A 13,637-nucleotide genomic window follows, 5' to 3' on the forward strand; every position below is an offset into this window, starting at 1 on the left:
GCGTCCTTGCCCCGTCCTACCTTCTGCCATTGCAGGGTGCTTTCTTGGATTTCTCCCTAGTTGTACGGCTTGTTCATCAAGATCCCAGGCAATTTCTCCTTGCTGCTGCTCCTGGTTTCTGTCATAACTTTGATTTGGTCGCCAGAGGGATGAACAGAGCCTCTATCATCTATGCCATTTTGGTTGCCCCTCTAGATTTACATTTTTATTAGTTAATCAATCATCTAATCATATTTAAATCCAAATTTATAAGATATATTAACTTATGTCAGTATATGTATTATTAGAAATCCTTTACCCACTTCATTTCTAAGACTCTCTATTCAGTGTTTCAGTAGACTGAGAGAATAGAGATGAGAGTTCCTTAGGAGTGACATATCTTATTCTAAAATCTTTTATTTTCTCACATTGTCATGTTGAACTACTTGTAGTTCCATTAATATATTTTTCAGTTTAGTAAAAAATAAATTTCACAATTGCTCCCTGCATTTTTCTTCACTGAACAATATTTGTTTCCTTGAATCCTTATATTTGTTCTTATAGAATTATTCTATGGATCACCTCCTCTGGAAAGCCTTCTCCTATTTACTCTCTTTAACCCTTCTTTAACCCTTTACTCACTCATCTTTAACCCTTTCTATGTATTCCTCTTACATCAGTTTATTTAGCAGACATTAAGTACTTACTATTACACAGACACTGTGCTTGTTACTGGGGAGACCATAGAAAATACAACAGAAAGGACTGTCTTTAAGAAGCTTATGTTCTAATGGGAGGAGACAGACAGTAAATACATTTAAAAAAAAAAAAACATGTTAACCTTTTAGAAGGTGGTTGGTACTATGAAGAAATAAGATAGTGGGATAGCGAGTGACAGGGAAGATGTTCCCAGGTACAATACAGGAAAGACCTGTGAAGATGATACTTAAGTAGAGATCTAAACAATCAGAAACTTGTCATTTAAATAAACATGGAAACAGCACTCTAGCAAGGAGAGTAGCAAACATGAAAGCCCTGAAATATGAATGCGTTTAATGTGTTCTAGGAATTGATAAAGACCAATGTCATTGGAGTATCAGGGCCATAGGGAAGAGTTGTATCAGGTAAAGATAGAAAGGTAGGGGCAGATTGTGAAAGACTTTGTTATTGTTGGTGAATGAATGAGTGAATGAATGGATTTTTTAAGGAGGAACTTTATCGAGCTTTGTACAGATTTGTAAATAGTGTTCCTCTCATTTGGGTGCTTAATAAAAAATACTGCTTCAAAATAACCTGAAGCAGAGTGCTGTGTTAATGCTGAGATTGGAATTGCCATGTGTTTTATTTGGAAAAAAATGCATTTGGAATTAAAAGTTTTTATAACAGAAACACATTTTTCTGGATGACTATAGATTTTGTGATTCTCCATTCCTTGCTTACCTCTATTTATTAAGCAATAGGAATATAGTCGTCCCTGTTTCAAAGGTGAGGTGAAGTCTGTGGATGGAGTTGCAGGGTAGAGGTAGGATGTACGAGATCGAATGGTGCGCAGAACTGGGCTCATTGCTGGGACCAGTTCCTGAAAACACTTGGCTGAGCCAAAATAATTTTGTAGCTTTCCAGAGTCCCAGGAATGAGCCACTTCTTTCTGAGCCACTATATCCCTCTTGATTCAGACTAATTGTTCTTTCCTTTACTGCATATGTTCTGTCACACAGTCCTTTAAAATTTTGTTTTGGTTTGTTTATTTGTTTTTTTCATTGTTAACACGCAAACCAAAAACGGAATAAAAAGGCTCATTCATATTCTTCCTAGTTCTTTACATTTATAGCAATAGGAGAACACATACTCCAGAAAGTTGTTGCTATATTAAGGGGTGACAATTATATATAAAGAGCTCAGAGAAATTAGACATATTTATGTTGGAATAATTACAGTGCAAGCCAGCTAGTGCCAACTAGCATACCAAGTATAAGGCAAATTCCTTGACAGTATCAATCACTGAGAGCTAGGCTGTTTAGGGAGTTAATAATGGATGAAGGGAAGTCTGGCCTAGGCCTTGATGGTTAAATAAAAGAGGAAGGAGGATATTCCAGGCCTATTTTCTGCTTCATGTGAAAAATCCTTTGGAATTTTAGTTTGATCAGGTTCAGAAAAATTCAACAGGAACATGAAGCTACTCAAAAGAAGCTTATTAATTCAGTCTTAGATTGCTTTAATAAATGTAGAATGTCTAGAACGTGGGAGAGAAAATTTTCACTCTGTAGTAGTCAAACAACATCTGGAATTTCCGGGATCACACTTTAAGAGAGATGTTGATAAACCATAGTAGCTACAGAGGAAAGTAAGGAATTTTGAAACTACCTCATTTGAAGGAAGCTGATTGACTTAATGGGTGAGAGTGTAGACTCTGGCATCAGACAGGCCTAAGTTCATATCCCATCTCTGCAGCTTATTAGCCATGTGAATTTTTCAACTCAGGGAATTTTACTTATCTTCATCTTCCTATCTGTAAGATGGAGTTAAAAAATAATGTTTACCTCTTGGGATCTTTGTGAAGTTAAATGAGATCCATGTATATAAAGACCTTAAGCTCATACTCAAAACATAATAAGTAAACTCACCGTAAATAGTAACTTTCATCGACAAGAATAGTGAAGGAACTGGATAGGTATCATTAAGTTTTGGAAGGATAACATAGAAGAAAAACATGATTCTTTGTATATAACTCCAGAGGATAGAAGTTACAAGGCTACAATTCAACATAAAAATTTGTTTTTAAGAATATGAGCTAGCTGACAATAATGGGCTACCTCAGAAAGAAATGAATGCTATCTCCCCTACACCTGTCCTAGGGTACAACCTGATATTTCTGAGAGTATTCATCCATCAAATAAGGTACAGAGCTAGACATGGGAGTTTTTTTTCCAAATTCACTATTTTGGTCATTCATTCCACAGATATTTATTGACCTTGATGGACACTAAGTAGTGTAGATAGAGCAGTGAACAAAGAATATATGGTCCTTGTCTTCATGGAACTTACCAGTCTGTGCTTTGGGGTTTCCTCTTGCCTTTCTGACCATATCTCCTTTGCTTCCTTCAATTATTCTTTCTTATTTCTGTCATGCATGGCATCCTCCAATCTTCTTTCTCAGGTCTCTTTTCTTTTACTTGTATTCTCTCTGCTTTGGCCATCTCTTCCAGTGTATTTAGCCTTTACAAATTGGTAGATTTGTCTTCCTAAAAATGTTCTCATGTTCGAAAACTCTCAGTGACTTTCCATTGTCCATTTAATAAAAAACTTGCCATTTGAGGCCTTTAGCTACATACTCCAATCCACTTCTCCAAACTTACTTCCATCTGGTCCTGTAATCTCTGGGCATATTGGATAATTCCCTACTCCCACCTTTTCCTTTGAGCATTCCTTTGCCTTTCTGTTTCTCAGGGTCTTTGTTTTTTTTTTTTAGATCCATCTACCTGGGAAAATCACATCTCCACTTGAAATACTCTTCTTTATTTAAAGCTCATTGCATATGCTAACTTGTTCATGTAGCCTTTATAGATATCTACAGGTGGAAGTGAACTTATTCCTCCTCTGAACCATCAGGGTTCTATACCTTTCGTATGGCACTTTAAAAAAAATCTTCTCACCCTTTTGGGTTATAAATTCCTTGAGATATATTGCTGCTACATTTTAATAAAACCTAGTAGATAACTATATATATATATAGTTATCAATAAATATTTGGTGACAGGTGAATATTTTTAACTATATATTTCAGACTCGATGGAGCCAAAAGAAATTTAGACAGAACACTAGATAAAAAAACATCTTTATCACCAGAGCCAGATTATCCTCCAACTGTAAGTTTATGTTTTCCCTTTAAAAAGTTTATCTTTATACTGTTTTAATTCTTAATTATTTTAAGTCTATCTCAATATAATTAATATTTTTAAAGAATAATACATGTATTTTAAAGTATTTATATTTTAATTTTTAAAACTTAAATTATTTAAATTTTTTCTCCTTGATTTAATTATGTCTTGTTTGTTTTTGACAGATGACCAGTGAAATTAAAAAGAAAGGAGTGAGTTCAATTTTTTATATTTATTGTTTTGAAAATATTCAAAGAGATTATTACAAAGTAGCTTCTTTTAAGACCATGTGTTAAGTGCCATTCTAGAAAAGAGATAAATTTAGAAACTGAGATTTTTATTTTCTCTGCCTAAAGGAACAAGCATGTCATGGATGACAATATGAGTTTTAAGAGTTAAATTGAAGATTAGTTGTAAATATTTTAGTTCCTATTCCAAACAACTGAAAGAAAAAGTCAAAGTTGCATTTATCAAGGAAAATGCATCTCTCTTTTTATTGTCTTCATATTGATATAATGATGATTACTTGTTAGGAATGAATCTATTGTGAGCTAGTCACATGCTAGATGCCAGAGATTAAAAAAAAAAAAAAAAAAAAAAAGACACTTCATGGGTAACAAACATGGGCCTAGGATGTGATTGGTGGAAAGATTACAACATAAAAATTTTCTTTAACAGCAAAGGATATGGAAACTCATGGAGCTGTTACACAAAAGAGGAATTTATAGATATTCCCAGATAGAGACACAGGATTTCCAAGTCCCTTAAAGTTCCCTTTGGGGATCGAGGACTGAGGATATCTCCACATGGATTGAGGATCTTTGAAAGAACTTCATTTTAACTATTCCAAGTTTTTTGTTGTTTAAAAATACTCTTCCTCCTCCTCCCTCTTCCTCCCAACTTTTCTGCAAACTTAAGACTTTATGGATTTTCCTCTTTACTAGGTGTAAGAACTGATACAAAACATCCCCAAAATGTTCATAAATATCTAATGTGAGGCTGGGTGAATTGCAAGACATATTTGTGTTTATGAGTTTAGCATATTCACTCTTCCTCCACACTTCTTTCTTTCTAATGTTTTACAATCTAAAATAGATAGTTGGGCATATAAATGGATATTCACTCCTCAACCCACTGCTCTTGCCAGTCTGGCTTCTAGGAACCACTTCATGGTTGTCACCAGTGACCCCTAATAGCCAAATCCAAAGGATATTTTTTTAAAATACTACTCTTACTAGACCTCCAATTGACTTTTTAAAACCCTTTTTACTTTTAAATAATTGGGCACATGGATCAGTGGAACAGAATAGATGACCCATTAGACCCACACAGTACAATCAACTGATTTTTGACCAAGGTGCGAAAATCAATTCAGTGGAGGAAGAATAGTCTTTTCAACAAATTGGGTAGAGCAATTGGACATCCATAAAAAATAAAACAACAAAAAATCCCAAACCTCAGGCTAAACCTTTCATGTTGTACAAAAATTACTAAAAATTGATCATAGATTTAAATGTAAATTATAAAACTATTTTAAAAACTTTTAGAAGGAAACAGAGGAGAAATGTACAACTATAAAAATTTTAGAAGAAAACCAAGGACTGGGCAAAGAGTTCTTAGACCTGACATAAAAAGCACAATCCACGAAAGAAAAAAAAAAACCCTAATAAATTATATTTCACCAAAATTAAAAACTATTGTTCACTGCAAGACCCTGTTAAGAGGTTGAAAAGAGAAGCTACACACTGGGAGAAGATATTGACAAATCACATATCCAACAAAGGATTTGTATCTAGGATGTATAAAGAACTCTTCAAAACTCAATGTTATGAAAACAAACAATCTAATTAGAAAATGCATAAGAGACAAGAATAGATATTTTATAGAGGGTATATGGATGGCAAATAAACACGTGAAAGATGTTCAGTATCATTAGCCATTGGAGCAATGCAAATTAAAATCATGATTAATTATCACTACATACCCATTACAATAGCCGAAATTGAAAATAATGACAATTCTAGCTGACTCTTGACACTGCTAATTATTTGTTTCCTTTTTATTTTCTTATATTTATTCTTCTGATTCTCTAACTATTATTTCTCTGTTATCTTTATGGATTTCTCTTTTCTGCCTGACTGAGGCCCACTGTTCCCTTTCCTTGAATCTCCCTGGATGATTCTCTCCTTTTCTGATTTCAACTACTTTCTATATATTGATTACTCCCAGAGATTTTCATGCACAAATACCTTAAATTTAACAAGTTAAAAAAATGAACTCATCAGCTTCCTCCAAAAGACTCCTCTTCATCCTTATTCTCTATTCTAGTTGTTATTACTATCTATTCAGTCACTTGTGCTTAAAACATTTGAGTTTTTCTTAACTTCTCTTTCCCCCTTCGAATTACCCACCTGCCATACAATTAGTCCCCAAGTGCTTTGAATACTTTTCCAATCAGTCTTCTTCTTGACCTAGCCTTAGATTAGGCCTTCATATCTTGCCTTGTCTACAATAGCAGTGTCTTTCCATAACCTATAAAATTGAAGCTTAATGTGGCATGCATTAAGCTCTATTATATGACCTCTCCCTATCTTCCAGCATCTCTTCTCACCACTTTCTGTATCATACTTTATATTTTACTAACATGGACTTGCTTATTAATCTTTGAGGAAATACGGCATTTCTCACCTTGTTGCTTTTGCCTTGTATATCCCCTCACCACCCACGCTTCGTTTTACCTGGCTGTCTCTTATTCAGCTCAGTCATCATCCCCAGGAAGCCTTTCCCTATTCCTGTGGGTTTGGACAGATGGCATTTTTTTGCTCCCATTATACCTTGTTCATTTTTATTATTTTACATAGCACGTTGTATTAGGTATTTTGTTGATCTTTTTATGTATTAAAACGGTCTATTTCCTAGTCTTGAGGCTAGAAATTGCTTTTTATTCAATCATCTTTGTATCTTTAACAACTATGGTATTGAGTACCAGTAGTGGATACTTAATACATGCTTGGTGAATAAATATAAACATTTATGTCAGTAAAATGTAACAGGTGTTGTGATAGAAGTGTGAAGAGACTATAGTGAGAGCATAAAATAGGAAGTTTTCAAAAAAGACTTTTAAAAAACATGATTTCACCCAGAAAAGATGGAAATCTTTTTGATAAAGGAAGAATATATACTTCAATTCTAAGGGTCAAATGTATGTATATAGGTATATATTTAATTGAGATATAATTGACATACAACAGATATACTTTTAGGAGGTGAAAAGATTAAACCACAAAAAGGCATGTTAATGACACATAATTAAAATTATAGATTTTAAACTTCCTGTCACTAAATAGTCATATAATAATTTTATTTATGCCTAGTTTTTTATATAATTATTTCATAGCTTGACCACGACTTGCTTTATAGAACTGCTATAGATTTGGGGGATTGAGAAAATATCTTCCTTGTCTGTAATTCATTTACTCATAAGGTACTTAATGTTTACTGTGCAGTTGGTCCTATGCTAGATGCTGAAGGTCAATGAACAAAATGGACATAATTTTTGCCCTTATGGGGCTTGTGCTCTAATGGGAAAAACATATAGTTATCAAGTAAACAAAAAACTGCAGTAAGTACTATGAAGGAAATACAGGGTAATATGATAGTGACTGGTGAGAGAGTTGGGTCTTATAAAGCAGGTGGTAAGAGAAGGCATCCCAGAGGTGGTTACATTTTGGAGACCTGAGTGGTAGAAAGGAGCCAACCATGGGAAGACCTGGAATTGACAATTTTCCAACAGAAGAACAGCTAAGTTTAAAGTACCTGAAGGAGAAAACTATTTGGTATGTTCCAGGCACTGGAAGAAGGCCAGCTCATGGGAGGGTATATAGTGAACTTGAAGAAGGAGTCAGGGCCAGGTAATGAGAGCGTGGTAGGCTATGGGAAGGAGTTCAGGTTTTATTCAAAGTGCAATGGGAAGTCATTGGAGGATTTTACTCATGGGACTACTAGAACTTGATTTACATTTTAATGATAAAAAACACTTGACAATGACATGGGAAAAAACACTTTGACACTTTAGGGAATGGAATATGGCCAGGGCAAGAGTAAAAAGCAGGAAGAACCAGTTGTAGAAGACAACGATTTAGGTGAGAGATGCCTGTAGTTTAGAATAGAGCGATAGAAATAGAGCTGTAAGAAATTGATAGATTCGGGATATATTTTAGATGCAGAAATGATAGGACTTGCTGATAGATTAGATACAGAGGATGAAAAAAGAAGAACCAAGGATGACTCTTAAGATTTTTGCCTGATTTCACAGGGTAATTGATGCTGTTTATTGAGATGGCTAAAACTGAGGACTGAACAGATTAGGAGCTAGGGAGTCGTTGGTTATGCTGGAGAGTTCAGAAAGAGCTCAGTTTTACAGATATAGATTTAGAACCCATCAACATATATAGATAATATTTATAGCCATGGGACTAGGTAAGATCACCTAAGAATAGAGGAAAGTGAAAGAATGGGGAGGAGTTCAAGTTCATTACTAGACAGAGGTCAGCCTATTGATATAGTGAGGGATTGGGGACCATCACAAGAGATGTTTTAGGCTCATTCTGTACTTTTCCTATTCCAACCCTGGAATCAGTCATTTTTCCAAGGATTCCTGACTCTCTTTAGTAGAGAATGGTATTTAGAAACCATGATATGTGTGTTAGGTGTGTTTCTTGACACTAGACATAATTGCTTCTTGGCTCAGCAGAAGGAGGTAGGGAATTATCTGTCTGTCTGTCTATCCATCTATCTTTCTATAACCTATCTTAAAAACCATTTGTTTTTACTGATGCCTCCTATTCAAGTTCATCATCATAAGGTTCATTCTAGTCTTCCCTCTTTCTATATTTGTAGCTCCCTTCTCTCACATTGAGAAATCTGGCTTTTCTGAACAATTATTTACTTACTTTATTAAATCTTAAAATATACATAAACGGTTATAAAATTGCTAACTCACAACACTGAAAAACAAGTGTATCCACTATAGTTCAATATTTTTCTATAACTTTTTGTACTTAGTTTAAAGTTATATAGTCAAAATACTGTGTTCAGAAGTTATTTTGGTTAGTTCTACACCTCTTTCAGTGTGGCTATGTTAATAATTTTTAATCCAGTTAGGTTCATTTCTTTCTGTTTTTTTTTAATTTTGAGTTTCTCCCACCCCATTCTTACTGATTTTCTTTATATTTTGAGTATGTGAAACAATAGCATGGTTTAAAAGTGCAAACCATAACAAAATGTATACTCCCATCCTTTCTATACTGTTCGCACTCCCCCATACTTTCTACCCATTCCAAACCATGCCCTTTATATAACCAATCATTAATTTCTGATTTATTTTTCCTGTGTTTAATTTTCCATAAAGGAACAGATATATTTTATTTCTTTTTATCTTACACAAAATGCATCGTACTATAAATATTTTTTTTGTATTTTGTTTTTCCTAGAAGTCACTTCATATCCGTTCAGGAGATCTTCTTCATTCTTTTTTCTCCCAGGTTTATTGAGATATAATTGACATATAACATTGCATAAATTTAGGATGTACAATGTGTTGATTTCATTTCCTCATTCTTTTTTTACTTTTTTTGGATTATATATCCAAAGTGTGGATATATAATTTATTCAGCAGTTCTCAAATGCTTCCAATATTTTCTGCAATGAGTAACCTTGTATATGTGTGTTTTTGTGTTGTTAGAGGTATATTTTCAATTTCTGAAAGTAAGACATCTAGGTCAATGCGTAGATTTGTTAGATATTGCAAAATTTCTCTCTAAATGGGTTGTGCCAATTTGCCTTCCTACTTGCAGTTTATTAGAGTGGTTGTTTCCCCACAGTCTCACCACAGAACGTGAGGGGCATAATTTTATTTTATTTTATTTTTTATTAGGTGACAAAGTTAGGTGCTTTCTCTAATTATGAGTGAGATTTAAAATCTTTTTATATATTTAAGGGTTATTTAAATAATATTTTTATTGTGAATGCTGGTTCATATATTCTGCCTATTTTTCTATTGGGTTTTGGTCTTATTTTCCCTTAAATTAAAAAAATGAAAATGCATATAACATAAAACTTATCATCTTAAACATTTTTAAGTGTACAATTTAGTAGTGTTAAGTATTTGCACATTGTTGTGCAACCAATCTCCAGAACTTTTTCATCTTGCAAAACTGAATCTTTAAACTCATTAAATGACAACTCCTCTTTTCCCTCTTCCCTCAGTCCCTGGCAACTGCTATTCTATTTTCTGTTTCTATGAATTTGATTACTCTAAATACCTCATATAAGTAGAATTATAGACCATTTTTTTGTCACTGGCTTATTTCATTTAGCATGATGTCCTCAAGTTTCACCTATCCCCTAAAATTTTAAGCACTTTTTACACTTTATTTGAAATACATATTGCAAATATTTTCTCCCAGGTCGTCTGTTGTCTTTTGGCCTTTATATTATGACTTTTTTTGGCCATGCAAACGTTTTTATGTAGTCAGTATCTGTCAATCATTTTTTCCTTTTGTACATGGGATTTGAATCATAGAAAGCTTTTCCATACACTCAAGTTATAGAAGAATGTATCCATTTTTTTTCTAGTCTGTATAGTTTCATTGTCTGATTTAAATTCCTGAACTATTTGGAATTTATTCTTGTGGACGGTATTGATTAATTTTATCTTTTTTCAAGTGGCTAATGAATTGTCCCAGAACTATTCACTAAAACATTCATCTTTGTTCAGTGATTTGAGATGCCACATATATCATATACCTATAAATTTTCCTATGTCTTGGATCTATTTCTGGACTTTATGTTTTTTCTACTGGTCGGTCTATTCATGCACCTGTACCACACTGTTCTAATTAGAGAAGCTTTATAGTATATTTTAATGTCTCATAGGGCTAGTCCACCCTTGTAGATTTTCTTTCTCAGGGATTTCTTAGCTGTTCTCACATGTTTATTTTTCCACATGAGCTTTATGCTCAACTTGTCTAGTTCTATAAAAACATAGATATTTTTTATTAGTATTGCATTAAATTAATTTTGGCACAAACTGAAATTTTCATGATCTTTACCAAGATCAAGTGTTGTCTTTTCATTTGTTCATCTCTATTTTTGTTAGACTACTCGTTATACCAGAATATAATCTCCCAGAGAGTGGGGCTTGGTCTGTTTTGTTTACTACTATATCCTCAGCATTTGGAACAATGTCTGAATATTTGTTGAATTAATGAATATTTGTTGAATGAAGGAAGTTAGACCAAAGTCCTTTGTTTTTCCTCGAGAAAATGAAAAGTACACTAAGAACATTAACTGAGTGAGAACTCATAAATAAAAGAAGAATATAAAATGTTATCTTTGTAGATTGTTCTTTTGGACTAAATGTTTTTGTTATAAAATATGTTATTTTGTGGGACAGAGCCCAAGAGTTACATTGAAATGCTATACCATTTAGAACATTTAATTTTTTCTTATTACATTCTCAGTTCAACTATATTTACATGAAACGATGTGTAGAGAGTAGTCCTATAGTACCTATTCAGCAGGAGTGGCTAGATCATATGTTAATGCTGATACCCGAGTCTTTAAAGGAGGGGAAAAAAAGAGAAGAACTTGTTGAAAGTCTCATAAATGAAGTGTCAAGTGACTTTGAAAAAAGCATGAAGAGATATTTGGGTAAGTATTGCATAACACGTGTCAAGCTTCTTTTAACTTTGCTTCCCTGGCCCTCCTAATCAAAAGTAGAAATATGAATAATGAATAACAAATGTTATATATTTAGCTATATGTTTTTCTTAGATATAATTTTTATTTAAAATGTTTATTTTGAGCCTATAATCTAGTTAAAATGTTTGTAATTTAAGGGTATTTTTTGGTAATTTTTTATATTCTTATTAGCTAAATAGCCTTTTGATTTTTCACTTTGTCTTTATAGTTGTTGCTATACTATTTACTGGATTGTAAGATAATATTAATGAATTTGAGGAGATTTATTAGAGATTTATTATTGCAAGTTTTATTGAAATACATTTTCTTAAGTGGCCATGCTAGTGACCTTTGAGTAGCTAGAAAACAAAAAAACTGAGAACTTACTGAAGCTTTACTATATCTGAATTCACCTCCAAAGTAAGGCCAAAATAGTACCGAGAGCTTGATTTTGTTTCAAATAAAGGAATTTTTTCTTATATTCATTTTCATGCAGAGTTAGAAACTTTGACTTGATTAGGTCTTATAAGGATTTTTAATAAGTATTAATGTGCATATGTATTTTAGTAAAGAGTGTTCTCGTGAAACCTCCAGTTAAATGGCTTGAAGATGAAGGAGGCCCTTTACCTGAATCCCCTGTGTGAGTAAATTATTTTAGAAACTGTACTACACCTAGTTTTTGATAAGAGATAGAAAAGAAACTTATTTTTTAAGCCTACAACTGTTAAATGCAAAGGTATTTTGAACACACCTAAAAAATATAGCACTATTTCCCCCCACCCCCAAAGGTATCCTCTACACTGTACTTGTCTAGTTGTTACTTACGCAGTTAGTGGAACCTATATGGATGTATAGCTCATCTTGACCTTAAGTGAGCTTTGGTGTATGCCAGATAGATTTCTCCATCTTTGCTTCCCAATCATCACAACTGTGTTTGTTTATCTCTACCCAAGGTAATTGAGGCAGAGCACAGTGGAAGTTAGCAGGACACTCATGCCTGGCCATCAGCCTTCTTACTCACAAACGATCTCTGTTCTCAGTATGGTGGTTACCAGAAGGGAAGGGGGTGGAGGGAGAAATAAGAGGGTTGAAGGGGTAAGATATTTGGTGACAGAAAATTAGATTTAGAGTGATAAGTACACAATGGAATATATAGATGTATTATAAAGTTGTACACCTGAAACTTCTTCATATGTTAACCAATGTAACACCAATACGTTTAATTTTAAAAATTTTAAAAATGACCTCTGTTCTTTCTGAAGATAATGCACTTTCAAGATCTCGATGTATTTTTATTACATTCATATCTACGAAGTCCCCTATTGCTGACCATATTTCCCTCTTCTCAATCCTGTCTTCTTACTTTAATACTACTTTCATGTCATAAATATTATTTCCTAAAATTTAGAATATATTGTTTGAATCCTGTTTAATATGGTATATTGCTTTTCCAGAGGCCTGGATTATTCTAATCCTTGGCATTCTAGCTATCTGCAGACAAGAAATCAAATATTAACTAATTTGCACATTGTTCATCCAATTATGAAAATGTTACTGGACCTTGGTCATACGACATTTGCTAATACAGTTTTGCTGGATTTAACAGGAATTAGGTAAAATCCCATGTATATTATTTAACATTTAAAATTTGAAAGTCTCCTTTTTGAGTCTTTGTATTTTTGACTATACAATTTAAAAAAACTGATAAATCTTTAGAACTTTTCTTTAGATTAAAAAATATTTTAAAGTTTCTCTTATTTGTTTCAACAATTGTGTACCAAGACCAATATTTATCATTTACTTTAAAATAATTTTAATTTTTTTTTAAATAGAGCTAAAGGCCCAATTGATTGTGAATCACTGAAAAATGATCTATCAATACAAATTAAAAAGGCAGAAGAGAAGATAATGAATACATGGTATCCAAAGGTTATAAATCTTTTTACAAAGAAGGAAGCACTAGAAAGTATTAAACCTGAAAAGTTAGATGCATTTTATAACTGCGTTTCCACACTTATGTCAAATCAGGTAAATATG

At 33.1% G+C, this 13,637-nt stretch overlaps 1 protein-coding gene across 1 annotated transcript in view; it reads left to right on the forward strand.

Moving 5' to 3' along the window:
- Nucleotides 1–13,637, forward strand: part of DNAH12 (dynein axonemal heavy chain 12) — a 228,350-nt gene that overhangs the window by 9,523 nt on the left and 205,190 nt on the right. The window contains exons 4-9 of the mRNA XM_023537644.1: nt 3,764–3,845; nt 4,043–4,069; nt 11,381–11,570; nt 12,168–12,240; nt 13,055–13,213; nt 13,433–13,628. Of these exons, the coding sequence (XP_023393412.1) occupies nt 3,764–3,845; nt 4,043–4,069; nt 11,381–11,570; nt 12,168–12,240; nt 13,055–13,213; nt 13,433–13,628 (727 nt within the window). The remainder of the gene's footprint in view (nt 1–3,763; nt 3,846–4,042; nt 4,070–11,380; nt 11,571–12,167; nt 12,241–13,054; nt 13,214–13,432; nt 13,629–13,637) is intronic.

Source organism: Pteropus vampyrus, unplaced genomic scaffold (assembly GCF_000151845.1).
Source record: "Pteropus vampyrus isolate Shadow unplaced genomic scaffold, Pvam_2.0 Scaffold195, whole genome shotgun sequence".
Taxonomy (NCBI): domain Eukaryota; kingdom Metazoa; phylum Chordata; class Mammalia; order Chiroptera; family Pteropodidae; genus Pteropus; species Pteropus vampyrus.